Here is a 24837-nt window from a genome sequence, read left to right on the forward strand (position 1 = left end):
TCTTGCCACTCTTCTGCTTAAAGTTTTTCTACATGGCTCTGTACCACTAGTCGAATAAGGGCAAACTCCTCAGTCTGTGATACAAGGTCCTCCCTAAGATATCCAAAGCCTGCATTCTGCCCACCTAGTGACGGTACCACCTGAGGTTGGCTGTAGACAGATGCACAAACAGACCTTGGAGACAGGATGGATGGCTTCCAGTCCACCGCGGTAAGGCAAGCATCATGGCAAGGGGAGCCACACAATTTTCTTGTTCCCTGGTGTATATAAGTTGTTTGTACTATACTGTAGTCTCAAGTGTGCAGTAGCACTGTCCACAAAAAGTGTGCATACCTTAATTTAAAAAATGCTTTATTGCTCAAAATGCTACCATCTGAGTCTTCAGCCAGTTGTTAACTTTTTGCAGTAGTAATATCAGAGATCACTGACCGTACATCACCATGACAAATGTAATAATAACAAAAAGATTGGGATTATTGTGAGAACGACTGGACTGTGACACAAATGCTGTTGGCAAACGACGCTGATAGGCTTGCTGCCACAACCTTCAGTTTGTGAAAAATGCAGTATTTATCAAGAGCGATAAAACGAGGTCTGCCTGTATCTATTTCTTCCTTGGAATGGAGGCCCTTTCCTGAGAATCTAGGGCAAGACGAGGGCTTAAAGCAGTTTCTGCCTGTGCTGGAGGAAGGAACAGCGTTACTTGTCATTGCTTCCCAAGTAGAACTACTTATTTTTTCACAGGAGAGATGAGGGGGGAACCACAGAATTAGAGAGCTTCTCTCCTTTCCAAAGAGCAGGTGCTTCAAAGGTGTTCTCAAAAGAAATGTGAGGCTGGGTCTTGCTTTGTGGCTTTTCTAAAGGGCTCTGTGGCCATTTCATGCACGAAACATCTATAGCTTTTTATTAGTGCCTGTGTGTGTAGACACATGGAAAAGGATGCTAGGCATGTAGCCTTTGCTGAAAGGGCACCTGTTCAGGGCATAGTCCCTTATTAGTACTTTTATTCTTCTTTATTGAGATACAGTACATTTACAATGTTATGTTAGTTTTAGGTGTACAACAAAGTGATTCAGTTATCACTTCAGATTCTTTCCCGTTACAGGTTATTACAAGATATTGTATATAGTTCCCCGTGCTATACACATGACCTTGTTGTCTATCTTTTCTGTATAGTAGTGTGTATCTGGTAATCCTGAACTCCTAATGTATCTCTTCCCCACCTCCCAGCATCCCTCTAATCCCTGGGTCTGGCAGATCCGCTAGAGAAGGAAATGGCAACCCACTCCAGTATTCTTGCCTGGGAAATCTCATGGACAGAGGAGCCTGGCGGGCTATAGCCCATGGGGTCTCAAAGAGTCAGACACATCTTAGTGACTAAGCAGCAAAAACAATCAGGAGGATGGGGAATTTTGTCTGTTTTATTCCCAGCAATAACTGCAGGGTCTGGAACAAACTTACTGGAACCTAGAACCCACTCAAATATGTTAAATGACTAAGGATCATATATTGTCAACTTTCTATCCTAAATACACATAATCAAATCTTTGGATATGAGGAATTTGCTCATTCAAAGTTTTCTGGCATAATGTCTAGTTAACCAAGATTTTGTTTCGTGTATCAAGATTTTTAAATGACTCTGAAACTTTTTAATCACCTTAGGTGCTTCTCTTTAGTCCTGGTTGGTTCATGAAGCTGTCAGGAAAAGAATCTGCTTTTGATTATATATGGCTTTTCTTGCCTCCGAGATAGTCATTTAAAAAAGCAATTTTGTGTCTTACAATAATTATATTCCAACCTTAATATTTCTTAAGTCTTGCTAGAATATCATTTTCTCCCTTTCCACATATTTTTATGATTAAAGTTAAGACAGCAAGTATACTAAATACTTTAGGCTATGTCAAAAATCGAGAACATTTTTCATCAGAACCCTAATGACATTATCTCACCCACAAAATTAACAATATTTTAAAAATATCATCAGATAGATTTTTTCTAAACCTGAGAATTGGTCTTCTCTGCTTGTTTTTCCACACCAGATCCCAGGCAGGACCAGACCTAGCATCTTCCATCCTTAACTCTTAGGATTCAGAACAGCCCTTTTAATATCATGACACCAAGTTAACAAAGAAACTGTACCAGTTTTCTTAGAAACTCCCCGTCCTCTGACTTGTCTTATGTCCTTGAGGTTCTATTTAGATTGTTTCTGTGTTCCTGGAATATTTTTCTTATTATGAGTATGTATTGAGACAATGAAGAAAAGATAAATTGTTTTTCAGATGTTCTAAATGAGTGCTGCTAGTTACATCAGACCTTGCGTTAATGCTTCTCTTATCTCTTTGCTGTTCTTGTGTTTTAGACACTCACTAGATTAAACAGGGCAGCCTTTAAAAGTTGGTATGAGGCAAAGTTGCTTTTATGCTAAGCTATCATTATTATAATTTTCCTTCAATTTTCTTTCATTCCTAGCATCCTGCAGTGAATACCGTTTGTTTTCTGAATTGCAAGAACTTTAGTAACTAACACACCCACAAATTTAACACTGGATTCTATTCATATAAGTAGACCACGGGGTGATAGAATTCTGAAAATACAGTCTGTCACAGAGGATGTTTGAACTTTGTTGTTGTTCAATTGCTCAGTCATGTCCGACCCTTTGTGACCTTGTGGACTGTAGCACACCAGGCTTCCCTTTCCTTTACTATCTCCCAGAGTGCTCAAACTTGTGTCCATTGAGTCACTGATGCTAGCTAACCAACTCCTCCTCTGCTGCTGCATTCTCTTGCCCTCAATCTTTCCCAGCACCAGGGTGTTTTCCAGTAAAGCAGCTCTTCACATCAGGTGGCCCAAGTATTGAAGCTTCAGCATCAGTCCTTCCAGTGAATATTCAGGGTTGATTTCCTTTAGGATTGATTGGTTTGATCTCCTTGCTGTCCCAGAGACTCTCAAGAGTCTTCTCCAGCACCACAATTCAAAAGCATCAATTCTTCAGTGCTCAGCCTTCTTTATGGTCCAGCTCTCACATCCATACATGACTATTGGAAACACCTTAGCTTTTGACTAGACGGACCTTGGTCGGCAAAGTGATGTCTCTGCTTTTTAATATGCTGCCTAGGTTTGTCATAGCTTTTTTCCCAAGGAGCAAGCATCTTTTAATTTTGTGTTAGTAGTCACTGTCTGCAATGATTTTGTAGCCCAAGAAAATAAAATCTGTAACTGTTTCCACTTTTTCCCCATCTATTTGCCATGAAGTGATGGGACCAGATGCCATGATCTTTGTTTTTTGAATGTTGTGTTTTAAGCCGGCTTTTCCACTCTCCTCTTTCACTTTCATCAAGAGGCTCTTTAGTTCCCCTTTGCTTTCTGCCATTAAAGTGGTATCATCTGCATATCTGAGGTTGTTGATATTTCTCTTGGCAATCTTGATTTCAACTTGTGAGTCATCCAGCCCAGCGTTTCACATGATGTACTCTGCATATAAATTAAAAAAGCAGGGTGACAATATACAGCCTTGACGTGCTCCTTCCCCAATTTTGAACCAGTCCGTTTTTCCATCTCAAGTTGTAACTGTTGTTTCTTGTCCTGCATACAGGCTTCTCAGGAGACAGGTAAAGTGGTTTCCTGAACTTTAAAGATTAAGTAATTTTGTATTTTTTTCTCTTAAGATCTTTCCTAGGACTGCCTAACATCTGACTCTTTTGTTTTCAGATAAAGAAAATCAAACTGTGCTTACAGTTGTCAGAGATTACATTGATTTCGAGTGTTTTGAAGGAATGTTTCTGTGGGGTTTAGTCACGCATCATTCATTCATTCACACACCTGGACCGGGTGTTGTGCCACGCACTGTGCACGTGGTCTTGCCTTTATTTCTCTCTTACATGGGACTTGCTGTAGGTCAGGTGCTCTTCTAAGTACTTTGCAAATTTTAGCCCATATGTTTTCCATCATACCCCTGTGAAGCTTCCTGTTACAAGTTTGCCATTTACAGATAAGGAGATGGAGGCCCCGAGAGGTTCAGTAATTTGCTCATGGTCACAGACCTGAGATTCAGAAGCAGGCAGTCGGGTCCCATACTTCGTACTTTTATGCATTCTGCCATACTGAAGAGCCCAGCCTCCTTGGACCCTGCATGCTGCCCTCTCTGAAGGAGGCTAGAGGCAGAGATCACTGTGGTTTCTGCTGTATTAATAGAATTTTGGAACTTGGACTTCCTAAAGCCCATGAGGACTCTCACTTTATTTCCTCGTGTCTCTTGTGTCCCCAGATCAGGACACAGCCTCCCATCCCCTCCTCACTCCCAACCCACCATCCATGCCAGGGGGCGGCAGTATTTCTGTGAAGAGCCAAATAATATTTGAGGCTCTGCAGGCCATATACGGTCTCTGTCACATATTTTTCTTTGAGTTTGTTTTTTTTCCCCATTGACCTTCAGTTCAGTCGCTCAGTCGTGTCTGACTGTTTGTGACCCCATGAATTGCAGCACGCCGGGCCTCCCTGTCCATCACCAACTCCCAGAGTTCACCCAAACTCATGTGCATTGAGTCGGTGATGCCATCCAGCCATCTCATCCTCTGTCGTCCCCTTCTCCTCCTGCCCCCAATCGCTCCCAGCATCAGAGTCTTTTCCAGTGAGTCAACTCTTCGCATGAGGTGGCCAAAGTATTGGAGTTTCAGCTTTAGCGTCATTCCTTCCAAAGAACACCCAGGACTGATCTGCTTTAGGATGGACTGGTTGGATCTCCTTGCAGTCCAAGGGAATCTCAAGAGTCTTCTCCAACACCACAGTTCAAAAGCATCAATTCTTCGGCACTCAGCTTTCCACCCCCACCTCTACAAGTTCACTGGCTCTTTGTTGTGGCTTTTATTTTTTTTCCCCCTTGGTTGTGCTAATGCTCACCCCCATGCCAGGGTCTTTGTACACGCACTTACTCCTGTCTTAACCATACACCCACCTTGACTCTTTCAGCGTTCCAAGTCTCACACCCACGACCTTTTCTCCATGACTATGCCCTGTCCATCCTATTTGAGAAGCTATCCCCCACCACACACACATCTTTTGTAGTCACTGGTTAACACATTTGCCTTTCCTTTCTACTGCATTTTTTGCATAGTTATTTATCTGCCCATATTCTGCCTTCCCTACTAAAACATGTTCCAAGAAAGCGGTGGCTCTGTCTCGTTCACTCCTCCACCCCCTGTGCCTGAAACAGCACCTGGCACTTGGTAAAAAGAAACACTGATGTGTGGCTTTGAGATGCACGTAGTGGGATGATTGGATGAATGGGTGAATTAACGCATTACCCCCCCACACACTTTTTTTTTGCTCAGTATCAATTTGTGCACATCCCTCTCAACTCAAATACTCAACTGTTCACTGACTACAGAAAAAAAACTATATGGATATGTGGTCTCTGCAGCTGAGCATCTATCACTTAAAATTCAGAGCCCATGTGAAATTCTGGTGTAGCCAGGCTGATGGACTTGTTATTCCTGGCTGTTCATTATCAGGATATTCCTACCTCATACTCACACCTACTTTTCATGTCCTACCAGCCCTGACACCTCTCGCTCACAAGAATTACTTTCCTGTGGACTTTCTAATGCATTCAGTACATGGTACATCTACTAAGCAGTAAGGAGTGTGGATTCTCTCGCCGGCATAGGGATTCATTAAATGTGTAAGTGTTCATGCGTCCTAGTTTAGATTAAGGTTATGACCTGTCTAACTCACCCTTAAGGCCTGAGTCATGAATTTTGGGTGTCTTAATTTGGTCTTTATCTTCCTAAACCAGGAACCTATGACCGGGGGTCCAGAGGAAGCTAGTGAACAATCTGTAAGGAATGCCTTTAGCTGCAAGTAACAGAAATCCAGTCATTGGTGTTGGGAGTGCTGGGCTAGCATGGTGATACACAGAGCCCTCCTTTTTGTATCTTTCCCCCTCACCATCTTAATTAGCTTCTACATCCTAATGTTCATCACCTACTGGTTGACAGATGGCTGTTGCCCCACCAGTTAAAGTAGAAGAGCAGGGGATGAAGGAACAAAAGAGCTCTGACCATGAGTAGGAATCTTATCATCTGGGAAGTAAAAACTTTCCTGAAATCCCCACCTAGAAGTTCAAGTATGTGTCCCCTGGCATCAGATTATTCAGCAATATCTTGGTCGCCTTCCTTTCCCTGTCCACAAGGCCATGGAGAATTTGGTTCCTTACTTTCTCTGGTCAAAAAATGGATAGGGGAAGGTGTTAAGAATGGCTTTAGCATAGCGTACAAAGAGTTCCTGCTACAGGGCATTTTTCAGGAGAGGTTAGTCAGATTCTCAGAGATCCTTTCATTGACAAGTTAATAATACCCACTACCTAAGGAATGGGGCTTCCTTCATAGCTCAGTTGGTAAAGAATCTGCCTGCAGTGCAAGAGACCTGAGTTTGATTCCTGGGTTGGGAAGATACTGTGGAGAAGGAAATGGCAATCCACTCCAATACTCTTGCCTGGAGAATCCCAGGGACAGAGGAATCCATGGGATTGCAAGAGTTGGACATGACTTAGCAACTAAACCACCACCACCACCACCACCTAAGAAATGCCATCAAAGCAACTATACTGAAACTCAATACACTGCTCAAGAGAAATCTGTGGGGGTCAGTTTTAGATGTTACCTATAGGTAACAGAGTCTAACAGTGTATTAAAAGTAAGTAATTTTTTTTTAGTAATCATCAGCATATGATGGATTGAATACTATGAGCATCAAATTCACTTACAAAATATCTAAACTGATGAATTAATTTAGAGAATTAGTAACTTAACTAATTCAATGAGGCCAAATTTATATGTATTATAATCTTCTATGTTTTAATGTGTTCAGCTCCTTATAATTTTTGCTCATAGGGGGTTGGGAGCTTGAAATGGAGGTATACTTTTTCCGATTTGTAGACCCTGAAAATAACAGTTTGATTATCCTAGACCAGTTGTGAGAGTATGTAAGAAGAGTAGCCGTGTCCTCTCCTTTTTAATCCTTTTTGCTGAACTGATGGGTCAGATGGTAAAAAATCCACCTGCAATGTGGGAGACTTGGGTTCGATCCCTGGGTTGGGAAGATCCCCTGGAGAAGGGAAAGGCTGCCCACTCCAATATTCTTGCCTAGAGAATCCCTATGGACCAAGGAGCCTGGTGGGCTACAGTCCATGGGGTTGCAAAGAGTCTGATATGATTGAGAGACTGAGCACACAGCACACATTGTACATAGGGGCTTCCCAGTGGCTCAGTGATGAAGAATCCGCCTGCCAGTGCCGGAGACGTGGGTTTGATCAGTGGTTCGGGAAGATCCCCTGGAGTAACAATGACAACCCCCTCCAGTATTCCTGCCTGGAGAATCCCATGGACAGAGGAGCCTGGCGGGCTACAGTCTATGGGGCTGCAAAGACTCAGACACGACTGAAGCAACTAAACAGGCACACCGTGTACACAGAGAGAAGCGCAGCTAACACAGTATTACAGCTCGATGGATTTTCAAAACAGGACACACCCAGAGCAAAGCACAGCCTTGCCGACTCCCAGAAGCCCCCCTTCTGCTTGCTCCTGGTCATAAACTTCCCCTCGCCAAAGTGTAACAGCTCCTCGCAGTTCTAACGTGGGTGAGGAGTAACTGTTTTCATGGTTTATATAAATAGAATCATTTACATGAAGTGTGCCTTCCATCTGATGTTTGGCTTCTAATGGTGCCTTTTAGATGGGGGAGAGAGTGGCTTTTTCTTACTTAGCTGTCCCCTCTCTTGTAACATTTACTCAGAACCGTGAATAATAAGTTTCCTACTTTCTCACATTTTCTGGCAACTTCTAATTTTCCTAATTTAGCAGCCATAATTTCAGGGACTGCTTCCCTTGGGGACAAAGGTATCCAGCCATCATACCTTCCAGGCTAAACTGGCAGCACTAAGACCTGGGCTGGAATGAGTGGGAAAGGACTGTCTGTTTACCTTTTTGAAAACTTTGCTTTTTCTCTCTATCCCCTTACCCTGGGAGACTCTTTTCTTCCCCTTTCTCGATGAACACAGAAGTGTCTGAGTGTCTTCCTGTTGAGACTGTGGGTCCTTACATTCTGGGAGCTGCCAGCGGCTCTGTTTTCACTCTTCCCTCATCTCTGCTGTAGTTCGGGTCTCCTCATTGTCAATTCACAAAAACCCTGGGAATCAACTTTCTCTCTGCCCTTTCCTCTCCTTTGTCCTACAGAGTGCAGGGAGAGAAAAGTTATCAGTCTTAACGGAGAAGATGAAAGAATAAATACAGCTTTTTTAGAGAATGCAAATGGTGAACTGTTTTGCATGACTTAAACAAAAATCGACTGAAACTAGTAAGTGAATCAGAATCTTTTCTTGTCTTGAGGGCGTCTTAGGGAGCCAGCTGTGATGAGTGGAATCTATCAAGGTCAGACTTAGAAATCTGAACACCACCTTTGTGATGTAGTGTATCCTTCACCCACCTAAAGTCTTACTTGCTGATACACAAAATTGTATCCTCGGTGATTGATTTCCTCATAATAATGTCCCTGTGGCCCTTCAACCTGTTTATTAAATTCAGATGCTCCTAAGATGATGAGCGTTTTCAGATCATTCCCTCATGCCTTAAAATTGTTTTCATTATTGGAATTTAAAGGCTGGAAAAGCTGTCTACTCTAAATTGACAGAGGCTAAAATGTGTGAGTGAATGAATATTCCACCGTGTGCTCAAAGTACTATTTTACTGTGAGTTTACTTGTTGATAAGACATTGCTCTATGATGCTCAGCCTCACATTTCCAGAAACTAGACCTTCTTGCCTTTTTTTTTTTTTTTTTTTTTTTTGGTAACTCTGGCTCACCTTGGGGACTTCCCTGGTGGTCCAGTGGCTAAGACTCTGAGCTCCTAATGCAGGGGTCCTGGGTTCACTCCTTGGTCAGGGAGTTAGATCCCACATGCCCCATGAAAGTGAAAATGAAAGTGTTAGTCACTCAGTTGTGTCTGACTCTTTGTGATCCCCATAGACTGTAGCCCACCAGGCTCCTCCATCCATGGGATTCTCCAGGCAAGAATACTGAAGTGGGTTGCCATTTCCTTCTCCAGGAGATCTTCCCAACCCAGGGATCAAACCCGGGTCTTATGTGTTGCAGGGGGATTCTTTACCATCAGAGCCTCCTGGGAAGCCCCAACACAGAGCCAAATAAAAAAATAAATGTAAAGCTGACTCACCTTGGTCACATCACAGAACAGAGTTGTCTAGCAGTTGAAGAGAAGGTGGAAATTTTTATTTATTTATTTTTCCCTTTCTGCGTTTCCAGCTATTTATGAAAACTGCAAACAGAAGTTATAATCTTGGCATGTTGGGGCTTTTAGGAGAAGATGCCACATCATTAAAACATAGCTGTGTGCTACTGTTTTAATGGTGTCCAAAGAGATAATTGAATTCATAGACGTCTAAATTTAATTCCAGAAATCAAAGCTATGGTAATAGGAACTGGACGTGAGTTCTTTCAGGCCAAGTAATTTAATTCCTCAGCCAGCTGAACTGTTCTGTGTCTCTGTTCCTTGTTATTACACCATGAAATTGCTCGGGCAGATGCAGTGATGGATGGTAGGCATGTATTTCACTCTTTTTCATGGCTGGACACATACCAGAATGCAGATCGCTTTAAACACAGCTGTCTTTATACACATGCTTTCTGTTTGGAGTTTTAAGTGCAGCATTCAAGTCATAACAGAGGTGGTTGGGGGACTTTGGGGATGCCCTGTTTTCATCATCCCTCCCAGAAGCCCACTGTTGTCTTTACCCTGGATTACATACCTGGACCCTGGCATTCCACCCGCACTTCACATGTTTGTAGTTTAAGAAGACTCATTGGATTTGATTTTTCTCCCTTGTTTTCCATAAATTTCCCACTTAATTTGGAGAACTAAGGAGTATTGGTGTACATGTTTCCGTGTTACTCTCTCCATCCATCCCACCCTCTCCTTCCGCCCTCTCGCCCGTGTCCATAAGTCTGTTCTCTGTGCCTTCATATACATTACCATATGTCAAACAGAGAGCCAGTGGGAATTTGCTGTATGACTCAGTGAACTCAAACCAGGGCTCTCTGACAACCAGGAGGAGTGGGATGGGGTGGGAGGGAGGATAAGAGGAAGGGGACATCCTTATACCCATGGCTGATTCATGCTGATGTATGGCAGAAACCAACACAGTATTGTAAAGCTATACCCTTCATTTAAAAACAAATAACTTTTAAAAATACAAATAAAGAGTGTTGGTGACTGCGATCTCATTGAATACAGAAGAGAGCTCAAACACAAGAAACTGGCCCAAGGCATGCATTAAGTCATCTTTATTCACTAGCAGTACACCAAGATTTTGTAGAAAAATGAAGAGGCAGTATATTGGCTAAAATTGAGGCATCTAGTTCAGTTCAGTCGCTCAGTCGTGTCTGACACTTTGCAACCCCATGAGCCGCAGCACGCCAGGCCTCCCTGTCTATCACCAACTCCCGTAGTCCACCGAAACTCATGTCATTGAGTTGGTGATGCCATCCAACCATCTCCGCCTCTGTCTTCCTCTTCTCCTCCGGCTCTCAACCTTTCCCAGCATCAGGGTCTTTTCAAATGAGTCAGCTCTTCCCATCAGGTGGCCAAAATATTGGAGTTTCAGCTTCAACATCAGACTTTCCCATGAACAACCAGGACTGATCTCCTTTAGGATGGACTGGTTGGATCTCCTGCAGTCCAAAGGACTCTCAAGAGTCTTCTCCAACACCACAGTTCAAAAGCATCAATTCTTCAGCGCTCAGCTTTCTTTATAGTCCCAACTCTCACATCCATACATGACCACAGGAAAAACCATAGCCTTGACTAAAAAGGACCTTTGTTGGCAAAGTAACATCTCTGCTTTTGAATATGCTATCTAGGTTGGTCATAACTTTCCTTCCAAGGAATAAACGTCTTCTGATTTCATGGCTGCAGTCACCATCTGCAGTGATTTTGGAGCCAAAAAAAATAAAGTCTGACACTGTTTCCACTTTTTCACCATCTATTGGCCATAAAGTGATGGGACCAGATGCCATGATCTCAGTTTTCAGAATATTGTGCTTTAGGCCAACTTTTGCACTCTCCTCTTTCACTTTCATCAAGAGGCTCTTTAGTTCTTCTTCACTTTCTGCCATAAGGGTGTCATCTGCATATGTGAGGTTATTGATATTTCTCCCAGCAGTCTTGATTCCAGCTTGTGCTTCCTCCAGCCCAGCATTTCTCATGATGTACTATGCATAGAAGTTAAATAAGCAGAGTGACAATATACAGCCTTGATGTATTCCTTTTCCTATTTGGAACCAGTCTATTGTTCCATGTCCAGTTCTAACTGTTGCTTCCTGACCTGCATACAGGTTTCTCAAGAGGCAGGTCAGGTGGTCTGGTATGCCCATCTCTTTCAGAATTTTCCACAGTTTATTGTGGTCCACACAGTCAAAGGCTTTGGCATAGTCAATAAAACAGAAATAGATGTTTTTCTGGAACTCTCTTGCTTTTTCCATGATCCAGCAGATGTTGGCAATTTGATCTCTGGTTCTTCTGCCTTTTCTAAAACCAGCTTGAACATCTGGAAGTTTACAGTTCACGTATTGCTGAAGCCTGGCTTGGAGAATTTTGAGCATTACTTTACTAGCATGTGAGATGAGTGCAATTGTGCGGTAGTTTGAGTATTCTTTGGCATCGCCTTTCTTTGGGATTTGAATGAAAACTGACCTTTTCCAGTCCTGTGGCCACTGCTGAGTTCTCCAAATTTGCTGGAATATTGAGTGCAGCACTTTCACAGCATCATCTTTCAGGATTTGAAATAGCTCAACTGGAATCCCATCACCTCTGCTAGCTTTGTTCCTAGTGATGCTTCCTAAGGCCCACTTGACTTCACATTTCAGGATGTCTGGCTCTAGGTGAGTGATCACACCATTGTGATTATCCGGGTCGTGAAGGTCTTTTTTGTACAGTTCTTCTGTGTATTCTTGCCTCCTCTTCCAATATCTTCTGCTTCTGTTAGGTCCATAGCATTTCTGTCGTTTATCTAGCCTATCTTTGCATGAGATGTTCCCTTGGTATCTCTGATTTTCTTGAAGAGATCTCTAATCTTTTCCATTCTATTGTTTTCTTCTATTTCGCTGAAGAAGGCTTTCTTGTCTCTCCTTGTTATTCTTTGGAACTCTGCATTCAAATGGGTATATCTTTCCTTTTCTCCTTTGCTTTTCGCTTCCCCTCTATTCACAGCTATTTGTAAGGCCTCCTCAGACAGCCATTTTGCTTTTTTGCATTTCTTTTTCTTCGGGATGGTCTTGATTCCCGTCTCCTGTACAATATCACAAATCTCCGTCCATAGTTCATCAGGCACTCTACCAGATCTAGTCCCTTAAATCTATTTCTCACTTCCACTGTATAGTTATAAGGGATTTGATTTAGGTCATACCTGAATGGTCTAGTGGTTTTCTCCACTTTATTCAATTTCAGTCTGAATTTGACAATAAGGAGTTCATGATTTGAGCCACAGTCAGCTCCCAGTCTTGTTTTTGCTGACTGTATAGAGCTTCTCCATTCTGGCTGCAAAGAATATAATCAGTCTGATTTTAGAGTCGACTATCTGGTGATGTCCATGTGTAGAGTCTTCTCTTGTGTTGTTGGAAGAGGGTGTTTGCTATGACCAGTGCGTTCTCTTGACAGAACTCTGTTAGCCTTTCCCATGCTTCATTCTGTACTCCAAAGCCAAATTTGCCTGATACTCCAGGTGTTTCTTGACTTCCTACTTTTGCATTCCAGTCCCCTATAATGAAAAGGACATCTTTTTGGGGTGTTAGTTCTAGAAGGTCTTGTAGGTCTTCATAGAACTGTTCAGCTTCAGCTTATTCAGTGTTACTGGTCGGGGCATAGACTTGGATTACTGTGATATTGAATGGTTTGTCTTGGAAACAAACAGAGATAATTCCGTCGTTTTTGAGATTGCATCCAGGTACTGCATTTCGGACTCTTTTGTTGATCATGATGGCTACTCCATTTCTTCTAAGGGATTCCTGCCCACAGTAGTAGATAGAATGGTCATTTGAGTTAAATTCACCCATTCCAGTCCATCTTAGTTTGCCGATTCCTAGAATGTCAATGTTCGCTCTTGCCATCTCCTGTTTGACCACTTCCAATTTGCCAAATTACCCTTTGCAACCCCATGAACTGTAGCCTTCCAGGCTCCTCTGTCCTTGGGATTTTCCAGCCAAGAATGCTGGAATGGATTGCTCTTTCCTTCTCCAGGGGATCTTCCCAACCCAGGAATCAGATGCAAATTTCCTGCGTTGCAGGCAGACTCCTGGTCGCCTGAGCCATGAGGGTAGTCAAGGGTCTTTTCCAGTGAGTCAGCTCTTTGGTGAGGTGGTCAAATTATTGGAGCTTCAGCATCAGTCCTTCTAGTGGATATTCAGGGTTGCTTTCCTTTAGGAATGACTGGTTTGACCTTGCTGTCCAGTGGGCTCTCAAATCTTCTCCAGCACCGCAATTCAAAAGCATCTATTTTTCAGTGCCCATCCTTCCTTATGGTCCAACTCTCACATTCCGTACATGACTACTGGAAAAACCAATTTCTTCTTCCCCTTTCATTTCCAGTGTAAACATTCAATAGTAATTTTGAGCCAATTTCCACATCCACTTATTGAATATCTACCATGCAGGCGTTTTGTGATATTTTCACATGTTTAACAAAGAGTAATGCCAAGTATTACAGTAAACTTTGTTTTGGTATCCCCCACCCAAAGTTTTTAATCGACTTTATTGTTAAGAGCAATTTTATGTTTAGAAAACAATTTGTGCAGGAAATACAGAGCCCTCCCTCATGAATTATTAACATTTTGCTTTGGTATTGTACACTTGAACCAATATTGCTGTATCATTAATAAAATCCATAGTTTACTTTAGAGCTCACGTTTTGCGTTGTACAGTTCTATGGGTTTTCACAAATGCATGCTTGTATGTTGGACTATTATATATCGTCTCTGATACCGTGTATTACAGAGTAGTCTCACTACTCTCTCACTATCCCCTCTGTTCTGCCTGTTCATGCCTTCCTTCCTCACCCCAGACTCCTACCAACCACTGATCTTTTTGTGGTCTCCATTCAGTTCAGTTCTGTCACTCAGCCGTGTCCGACTCTTTGTGACCCCATGAACTGCAACACTCCAGGCCTCCCTGTCCATCACCAACTCCCAGAGTTCACCCAAACGCATGTGCATTGAGTCGGTGATGCCATCCAACCATTTTATCCTCTGTCGTCCCCTTCTTCTCCCCCCTTCAATCTTTCTCAGCATCAGGGTCTTTTCAAACAAGTCAGTTCTTCGCATCAGGTGGCCAAAGTATTGGGGTTTCAGCATCAGTCCTTCCAATGAACACCCAGGACTGATCTCCTTTAGGATGGACTGGTTGGATCTCCTTGCAGTCCAAGGGACTCTCAAGAGTCTTCTCCAACACCAGTTCAAGAGCATCAATTCTTCAGCACTCAGCTTTGTCTATAGTCCAACTCTCATATCCATATATCACTACTGGAAAAATCATAGCTCCATAACCACGGTCTCCATAACTTTACCTTTTCCAGAATGTCATATAGTTGGAATCACGGTATCCTCTTTTTGCAACAGTGTAAACTAAGATCTGTGTTCAGGGATTAAAAAGTTGCAGATCTACTGAGCTGGGATTCACAGTGTGACCTGCTGGCTTCAGACCTCCCATGTGTTTTAATTCAATGCCATATTCCCTCTCAAATATCCCAAAGTCCTTGTCATCAGTTTTCGTTTTGCTTGCCCGAAATGTGTTTAATGACTGTGGCTATCATTTCTCCTCCTGCTCCAGTGAAGACAAGGCCATAGAATTGGCGGAGGAGGAAGAAGTGGTGGATGTTGAGGAAGAAGAAGCCGATGATGAGGAGGACGATGAGGATGGCGAGGAACTAGAGGAAGAGGCTGAGGAACCCTATGAAGAGGCCACGGAGAGGACCACCAGCATCGCCACCACCACCACCACCACCACGGAGTCTGTGGAAGAGGTGGTCCGAGGTAAACCCACTGCTTACCTGGATTTTCTTTCTCAGGGAAAAGGAAGGCATCACACCAGGGTTTGAAATTTCTATCCGGCCTACCACCACTGCCTCCCAGGTGATGGGAGGTAACATTACCTCGTGCTTGTGGAACTCTTTTTGGTTGAATAAGCATCCAACGATTCATTTCCAAAAAATGTGAAATCCTGATGTCACAGACTGTTCTGTGCCTTGTAGATGCTACTTGGCACATTGTTCTGCAGAACTCCACCTAACTAGGGGCCATGTCATTTGACAAGAACCAAGTTAGGTGGCCTCCTTGGCGTTCTTCTGACAGTGGGTGTTGATTATACTCCCTTTTCCGTGGCCCCTTTCATCACCGAGACTATGAGCTCCTTAATGCCAAAGGCTGGATTTTACCTAGTGTGATGCAGGGTGCTTGCCTTATCGAAAGTTTTCAATATATGTTGGCTGAGTGAGTAGTTGTGATTAGATTTAATTTAATTTTAAAGCCAAAGATGTCCACTTGGAGAGCAAGACATTATCTTTTGCTGTGAAATTTAACTTGGATGACTTGTGTTGTCTATCAGATAGTTTACTGGGGGAAGTGACAGTGCATTCTTAGGCAGGTAGATCTTAGACTGTGTTTTCCTGGTTAATTAATGCTTCTATTGGAAATGCTTTATACGGAACGAATTAGAAGACCCCCTTTTTGTCTCCCTGAAATAAAAGCAAGGTTCACTTTACAGTAAACAATGAAAAGTAGTGAATTGTTGAGTTGCCTTTCTTAAAGGGCATATGTTTGTTTTGCAAATAGTAAAAGATGGTCCTAAGATTCGATTGAATGAGTACAGACAAAAGTATTGTTTTAATGCATTGCAGGTACTTTTAAAGTCTGTCCACAAATGCTACAACATTATGGTCACTTTTATTAAAGTAAAATGCTTTCTGCTCCATTGTTAAATTGGAGCTTAAAAGAGGCTACTCGTTTTGCTTCACATAGGTTCCTAATGATCACTGTAGTATGTCATCTACCCTTCACTGCATTTTTTATAACTTCGCTGAAGTATAATTTCCATATAAAATTCATTCATCTTAAGTGCAGAGGTGTATAATTCAGTGGCATTAAGAAATGTACCAGATTGTGAAAACATCACAAAATCCAACCTTAGAACATTTTCATCCCTGCAGTCCTCACACCCCTTCACCGTGAATCCTTGTTCTTACCGCCAGCCCTCAGCAACCATGAACCTTCTTTATGTCTCTAGAGATTGGCCTTTTCTAGACTTTTAATATAAGTGGGGTCATACATGGTCTTTTGTGGCTGGCTTCTTTCACTTAACATAGTAGTTTTGAAGTTCTGCATTTCTTTAACTTGTAGCTCTTAAAAGTGAGATTATTCTGAATTGAACACTCAGAGTTATCTTAAAATCTATTACAATGTCACGTATTCTCTTAAAATATACATAGAATACCAAATAGATCGCTTAACTTTGTAATTCCCTATGTAATGACAACTTCTTCAGTTTGGCACATAAGTAGATGTTCGTTTACATAAATGCGCATTTTGTTTGAGGCACTGTTTTTCAGGACATTTTCCATGTACCTCTTAGGACCATCTGTGCAGATCTAGCTACATGAACTTGTTAGCTTCTGTTTTCCTAGCAGGGAAAGATGGATTTTTCAGGGCCTCTTTTTCTTTTGCTCCTGATAATTGTTTGATAACACATTCTTTTCAGGTTTACACTGATCAACCTGTGAGTATACATTTAAGATAAATAGGACTGTTCATAGATACTAATCACTGATTCAGTTACAAGGGAATTTTAATCAGCTTTATTGAAGCATACCTATTAGACTTTTAAATTAACTGGAGGCCCTACAGCCTTCTACTAGTTAAAATGGCTACAGAAATATCATAAGATATATTTTAGTGTCTTTATTTCTATAATCTATGTTTCAGGGTTGTAAATTGCTTTAGTTTTAAAGGTATACTATATTTTACTTGACTTTAGACGATATACCATGAAAAAAAGAAAAAACAGACTCAAAGAATCCAATAAAAAATAAAGAGAGACAATTCACAGGACAAAAGATATGGCTCTTAAACAATGCACTACAATTTAGCAATGCATTTCAGAAGTAAAAAGTGTGAATCCCAATCTAGCAATTCAAAAATGGCAAATATACATAGATATTTATGGAGCACTATTTGAAACAACAAAGATTGTAAACAACCTAAAAGTTTTTAATACAATTTTGGCTAAAGAATTATTATATGCCATACTTTGAATATTTTACAATTATTAAACAGAATAAAGCAATTTATATGTGAACAAAAAAAGGATGTGTGACTACAGATTACAGCAGCTAGTATTCTGCTGTGGGACTCAAGTTCTTGTGCTCTCCACCAGGATAGCTGCTTGCATAATAATTATTGTCCACTTAATCAACATTCATCTTTTGAATAAGCCATTTTACTGGGCTCAGTGGATCAGTTATACGATGAGAACACACAGGAGAGCTGACCCTCATGGATGTGAAAGTCTAGTAGGAAACATAAGTCAAAAAAATACAGAGTCTGTGTTGTGAAAAGTATGAGCCCACAGCCTACTTCACAGTACAGAAGACTGATCAGGGATGGATCTATGAAAAAGATGGCATTTGAAGGCAGGCTAGAAGGGATGTCGGTGCAACTACCAATAGATTGTCTTGCACCCTACTTTAGGGTCATTGAGTGAAAGTCAGTCTGTCGTGTCCAACTCTTTGCGACCCCGTAGACTATACAGTCCATGGAATTCTCCAGGCCACAATACTGGCGTGTGTAGCCTTTCCCTTCTCCAGGGGATCTTCCCAACCCAGGGATCGAACCCAGGTCTCCTGCATTGCAGGCGGATTCTTTGCCAAACCGATATGGTGCCTTGAGAAGGTACATGGCAATGCTTGGGAGATAAGGCCAGTCCAATTAAAGTAGAGTGGGTAAATCTTCCATAAGAGAGTTACAGGAAGGTAAGTTGGGACTTAAATGTGGAGACCTTTAATGCCAGGCTGGCAAATGTTGGTATTGACTGAGTGTAATCAGTTCAGGACCTATTATGTGGTGAGGATTTTTCCAGTAAAAACAAGAGATTTTTGTTTTTATACTACTGCTATTGATGGGATGGGTAAGCAGTAAGTGACATAATTTATGCAGTATATGAGAGAATGCCACAAAAACTTACGCCAAATTCCAGACCCAGACAGAATTCTCTTGAGATAAGATGGTCTTATTACATTCTGAATAATTCCAGTTCTTTTTGCTTCAGTTTTTCTCTAAATGTAGCATTATTAGATATTAAATAGAAATAGAGGGCATATACATTCTTGCATTTTTTTATAGAAAGACAACTACAATTAAAAAAGAACTTTAGAAAGAAAATCTCCAGGCTAAAGATTATAAAATAAAAGAAACTAACCTTAAAAGATAAGTTAATAATGCTGATGTCAAGAACAGCATTAATAGTGGCCTTCTTGAAACAAATACCTGACCATTTAGAAGTACTGATTATTAACACTAGAACTAGAAGAGCCTTTAGTGGGAATCTATCCTTCCATTCAAGACTCCTGAAATAGACAAAAGCTGAAAGTGGAAGTGAAGTCTCTCAGTCGCGTCCGACTCTTTGCGACCCCATGGACTGTAGCCTACTAGGCTCCTCTGTCCATGGGGTTTTCCAGGCAAGAGTACTGGAGTGGGTTGCCATTTCCTTCTCCAAGGGATCTTCCTAACCCAGGGATAAAACCCCCTGCATTGCAGGCAGACGCTTTACCGTCTGAGCCACCAGGGAAGACAAAAGCTGTGATTTAGGCAAGTCTTTCTGGGAAAGAGGAGAAACATGTTAATGGTATATATTGCATCCATGTCAGAGTTTTCTGTGTTCCCAACTAATTCTGATAAAGAAGTAGAAGATTTTGATGGTAATATTAAAACGACCAGTTTCCTGCCATTCTCTCCACCCCGTTGGTATAGGAAGTGAGTCACGGCTCTTTCCTGATGAACGGTGTCAATGCCGTAGCTGACTGCTAACTTTGTAAAACTCTAATAACATATAGCTGGCTCCTCCACTGATAATAAAGGTTGGAAATGACTTGCAAAGAAAAGAGATTGAAAAGAGGCTTACCATCTCATTTCCAATGTTAATGTTTCAGTGCCCGAGAGAAAATATGATTTACAGCCATACTCAATAATGAACATTCTTCATTACCAACACATTGCTACTAGTATGAGTCTTTAATGTGCTTCATAAAAAAGCTCAGTAGTTTTGTAACCCATTACAATTTGAAAGAAATAGGCAGAGGGAAGAAAAATATAGGACATTTCAACATAGTCATAAAATTTTCAGCCATATTGTATTAGAATCATTGATATCAAAGCAGAAGATGCCAGTTCTGATTCTGATTCTGTTAACTGATTCCAAAGGAGAAAGGGATTGTTGAGAAGTGAGCACACCTATCTGACTTTAGGATCTATTGTTTTGATCTAGTGGAATAAGCCAATACCAATTTGCATACAGCAGTAGTGCACCAGGAAATCCCTAGTATATGTAGACACTTGCTCCTAATTTTCTGTGTTTTGAGAAGTGATTGCATTTCATAAAGCTACGACATCAGCGTACACTGTGACTCAACCATGAATCCTCAAGTGTGTGTGCTGTGTGCTCAGTCAAGTCCGAGTCTTTTTGATCCCATGGACTGTAGCCCTCCAGGCTTCTCTGTCGGTGTAATTTTCCAGGCAAGAAGACTGGAGTGGGTTGCTACTTTGTATTGTAGGGGATCTCTCTGACCCAGGGATTGAACCCATGTCTGCTGCATTGGCAGGCTGATTCTTTACCACTGGGAAGCCCAAACTCTGATTAGATGTGGGTGTTGTAATGAGTGGCATAGTCTATGATTTAGCTAGCCGGTTTTGTTCATCCAGAGTAACTCTGGTTTTTTCTGTATGTTCACCGATTCAGCAAGTACACATGTATCACGCCTCTGCTGATGGCTCGGCACTTTGCTGCTGTAGCAGGTGTGATGAGGAGCTGGCTGTTACTGTGTCGTGGCCGATCCCGCTGGAATTTCTTGTTTGCAGGATCACCACTCCCTGTGCCTTTAGGGCAGGGATTCTGTCTTTTAGCCCTTGTAATGTGCTGAGTGGTAGAATTTTTATTTCCCATTTAAAGCCAAGGCAAATAAAGCCGAGAGAAATTTTTTTAAACCTTGTCCATAATCACAAAGCTGATAAATGGTGAAGCCAGGATTTAGGCTTAGATGGACCAGAGTATTTTTTACCACCCAGTGTTTTTTTTTTTTTTTTTTCTTTTTCCTTTTGTTTATAAATACGCACTAGTTCAATTTAACCTGTGTTCCCTTGTAAATGTGTGTTGCTTTGTTCTAGGCAGGGGTTCATCTTGGTATTGTTTCACTTTGAGCATTTCCTAACTTTTAGAATGCTTATATAATAATAGTGTCATTTTATTTTATTTTTACATTAAACTATGGCCACAGGCTAAATATGGACTGTCACCAATTTTCTAAACAAAGGTTTTATTAGGATACAGCCAATTTATTTACATGTTATCTGGGGCTTCTTTCATGTTACAGAGGCAGAGTTGAGTAGTCGCAAAAGATGCCATGTGGCCTAAAAGCTGAAAACATTTACTATCCAGGCCTTTATAGGAAACTTCCGATACTGATCGTTAGAAACATACTAGGAAGTTTTTATATTTCAGATATCACCATTCCAAGTTAATTTCATTAAGGTGGTTTCATTATGGGTAGAGATAAATTAGTGAAGTGTTTAAAGAGAAAATTTTTTAATAATTTTATGATCTTGGGCCAGTTACCAAGATACCCTCGGTGAGTCTGTTTTTTCATGTATGTTTTATAGATGCTGTTATGATGTTGCATGTTTTCACATGATTACTCTAGATGATCCATGCTAAGCATTTACCATATAATGCCTGGCATATTCTAAATTTTCAGTATATTTTACAAGGAAAGGCTGCTTACAGTCAAAGCCTGGCTTTACAACCTACAGACTGTGTAAATTTGTATCAGTGAAATAATCTCTATACCTCATTGCTTCCCTCTTGAAAAATGAGATTTCATAATACCCACCTAGTTTTAACCATTTTGTGAGGATTAAATGAAGTAATTCACAGGAAACACTTAGCACTGTTCCTGGTAGACAGTAAGTGCTCAACTAACCTAAGCCACCATAGTTGGAGGACAGAGGAGCCTGGCAGGCTACAGTCCATGGGGTCACAAAGGGTCAGACATGACTTAGTAACAATAACAACTGTAGTTGCCCTGGTTCTGTGTATCATCTCGATCCCCAGAGAACTAACTCTTATTCCTAATTAGGAATGCCAAAGGTAACCCAACAGACTATCTTTCTGCATTATAAAATGCATCAATGAGATGTATCCATTTCTATTGTATAATAGAGCTGTTATTTATGGGCATATATTAAGGAGAAAACAGCTTAAACTTGGTTTCTTGATTAAATTACCTTTTGTGACTATATTATATATTTAAATATCTGCAGTTCAATTTTATGTCTGGCTGAGAATTGAATCAAGATAGTTTTAAATGCCATTACATTTCAAGGTGGAGTTTCATTTCTTGAGGGTATTTTAAACCTCTTGGAAGTTCATCTATTAAATGGACAGAGATACTGACAGAGGAGACAATTTAAGCATACCATACGATGATGAAGTTTGAAAGTGTAATCTAAATGTGGCTTCCCTTGGGCTGAGTGACTTGACCTCCACAGAATTAAATTACTGTTCTTCTCCCTCTGGTTACTGTTCATCTCTGAGAAGCATCGTGTGATTTGCTGCCGTACATTCCACCAACATAGACTAGGCACTCCTAGGAACTGGGCATTACACCAGTTCTTGAGAACACAGGGATATGAAGGTGGCTCGCTCAGGTTGCTTCCAGCCAGAACTATATACTCACTATTCAGGAGAAACCAGCCTCTCTAACCTGACTGGGGAGAAACTTTGGCAGCCCAGGGGAAGGAAAGTGCCCAGCCTAGAGACAGAAGCTTCACCTACAGCATTGCCAAGAAGTTGTTATCTGAGTGATTTTTTTATAGAACAAATCTGAGAAATACCATACATAAAGCAGAACGGCTTGTATTATTATCTTGAAAGAAAGTGAAGTCGCTCAGTCATGTCCGACTCTTTGAGACCCCATGGACTGTAGCCTACCAGGCTCCTCTGTCCATGGGATTTTCCAGGTAAGAGTACTGGAGTGGGTTGCCATTTCCTTCTCCAGGAGATCTTCCACCCATGGATTGAACCCGGGTCTCCCGCATTGTAGGCAGACGCTTTACCATCTTAATATCTTAGGTTGACCTAATTTTCACGTCTCCCATGTTACCTGTCTATCATGAATGTGCCACTTGCAAGGTATCCCATCATTCACTAGTAGGATTCTTTTTTATTGTTTGTATTTAACTTTTCATAAAGTTTGGAGAAGACTGTGAGCTTGACTTGCTGCAGACATGGAAATATACTCACATGCTTTCGTTGAGGTTCTCATAGCAGCACACTAGCCCAAAATGAAAATAAAACTCCCTTATGGGTTTAAAAGCAGGGCTCCCTTTTGAGGAAGACTTTACCCTTCTCTGTTAGGACCACAGACAAGTAAGCTCCACTCCTGTTCCTGGACCAGCACGTAGCATCCTTTTCATGACTTTGAGAAAACTAGTATCCACACAGGGCAGAGATGTGACAGGTGGCAGCCTATTATTTTGTGCCCCATGGCACTGCAGCCACTGATTTTCAGGTTGTTTGATATATGCTTTGGTGAAGGCAGAGTGAAGCATGGCATTAACAAGCTTCTTTCCATGCCATTTCATGGTCCCAATTTAGAAAACTCACTCAGATAATTTACTTAAAATGTGAGAAACAGAACCGTATCAAAGACTGCATGTGATGTGTTTACATATATAATTTTTTAGTAACAAATTTATTGAAATATAGGTTGCATAATGTGGAATGTAGAAGTCAGTCGTTTAATATATCTTCATTGCCACACAGAAAGTTCTGTTTTTGAACTTGATTTTGCTTGAAATTTTACATGGCTAATAGTGCTTAGTTTTACCTTCTACACTTTTATTTGTGTCAAGATTCTGTAATACAATGTTAGAAAAGGAAATAATCAGCTGAAGGTATTTTAACACAATTAAGTCTAAATTTCTTAAAAGTAGAAACAAAACTTCCAGCCCAATTCAATTAAAGGCCAGAATCTAGGTTTTTTAAAAATGCTAGTCTTTCTTATGTTTTTTTTCCCCAAATCAGTTGCTGTTCAAAAAATACACAAATGTTGACAATTGTATATGTTTTCACACACAGCATATGCAATTAAAAAAAAATCAAACATAGTGAAAGAATCCAGCAAATGAGAGAACAGAGCATTTAAACATACATGTCATTTTCAGCTAAATCCACATGTTCCATTAACTAGAGGCTCTAATTCTTTGGGCAGGTGACAATTGTGTGTTTTAATGGAAATCTTTAGTTCCCTTGTAGAAAAAGGCTTTCTGGAGTTTTTAAGCAGGATGGATTTCAGTCTAAACAACTGTTTCTTTGTCCCCCTAAAAATTTATCACCTCTTCTGACATTTGACCTTTTGTGATTCTATTAGTGGAAGAGTAAGAAGTCAAGAAGAGGCAAAGCTGAACAAATACCATATAAAAACGATGTTCAGTGATTCGTATATTGCTGAATAATGCCATTTGCAGGAACATGGAAGGACCTAGACAGTATCAAACTAAGTGAAGTAAACCAAACAAGATATCAAACTAAGTGAAGTAAACCAGACAAGGATAAATTTCATATGATATCACCTATATGTGGAATCTAAATTAAAAAGATATGAATGAACTTATATACAATATAGACTTTGCCACACCAAAGGCAAAAGGCGTATACAGGGAAGAAGGATAAATTAGGAGTTTGGGATTAACACATACACATTACTATATATAAAATAGATAACCAATAAGGACCATCAACTACACTTCACTTAAAAACAATGTTCAGGAAAACCCCTTGGCCTTCAAGATAGCAGCGCAAATTTTAAAAACTAGGAGACTCTTGAAACAATAAAAGGAGGTAAAAATAGTGCACTTTGTTAAAAAGTGTACTATATTGAGTTAATAATAGTAAGACAGTGCTGGTGTTAACTATGAGGATGGGTTTATCTCTTTCCCTTAAATTCACTTATGCTTTTGTTGGATATAATTTCTGAGAACAGAATATAGACAGGAATTTCACACTACTTGCACGTGAAATTAAGTTCCTGATATGTCGTGTTATTAATAGAAGCAAAGGAAGACCTTGCTGGCTAATTCTCATGAGGATCTCTCTTCTGGAATTTACTAGCATTTGTTACCCAGGATTTCTGAGGTGTTGCTGACTGCTGCACGGTAGCTTTGGTCAAATGATTGGGCAAAATCCCTAAAATGCAGCATGAATCCTGGTGTTTGCTTGGGCTATGGCAGGGTTTCTCGATCTCAGCATTATTAATGTTTTAAGCTGGACAGTTCTTTGTTGTGGAGATTGTCTTGTTCGTTGTAGGATGTTTAGCAAGATCCCTGGCTTCTCCTATGGCTCCCCCGAGGTGTGATGACCAGCAGTGCATCTCTAGCCCTTGATACATGTCCCTTGGGAGATGATAAGAAGCTCAGCCTTTCTGGTTGCAAATCACTGAGCTTTGATATTGAGATCGACAGT

At 41.0% G+C, this 24837-nt stretch overlaps 1 protein-coding gene across 6 annotated transcripts in view; it reads left to right on the top strand.

Annotated features, from left to right (window-relative positions):
• Nucleotides 1-24837, top strand: part of APP (amyloid beta precursor protein) — a 312615-nt gene that overhangs the window by 157888 nt on the left and 129890 nt on the right. For all 6 annotated transcript variants that reach the window (XM_004002800.5, XM_004002804.5, XM_004002801.5 and 3 more), the window contains exon 6: nucleotides 14884-15086. In XM_004002800.5, the coding sequence (XP_004002849.1) occupies nucleotides 14884-15086 (203 nt within the window). The remainder of the gene's footprint in view (nucleotides 1-14883; nucleotides 15087-24837) is intronic.

The sequence above is a fragment of the Ovis aries genome, chromosome 1 (assembly GCF_016772045.2).
Source record: "Ovis aries strain OAR_USU_Benz2616 breed Rambouillet chromosome 1, ARS-UI_Ramb_v3.0, whole genome shotgun sequence".
Taxonomy (NCBI): domain Eukaryota; kingdom Metazoa; phylum Chordata; class Mammalia; order Artiodactyla; family Bovidae; genus Ovis; species Ovis aries.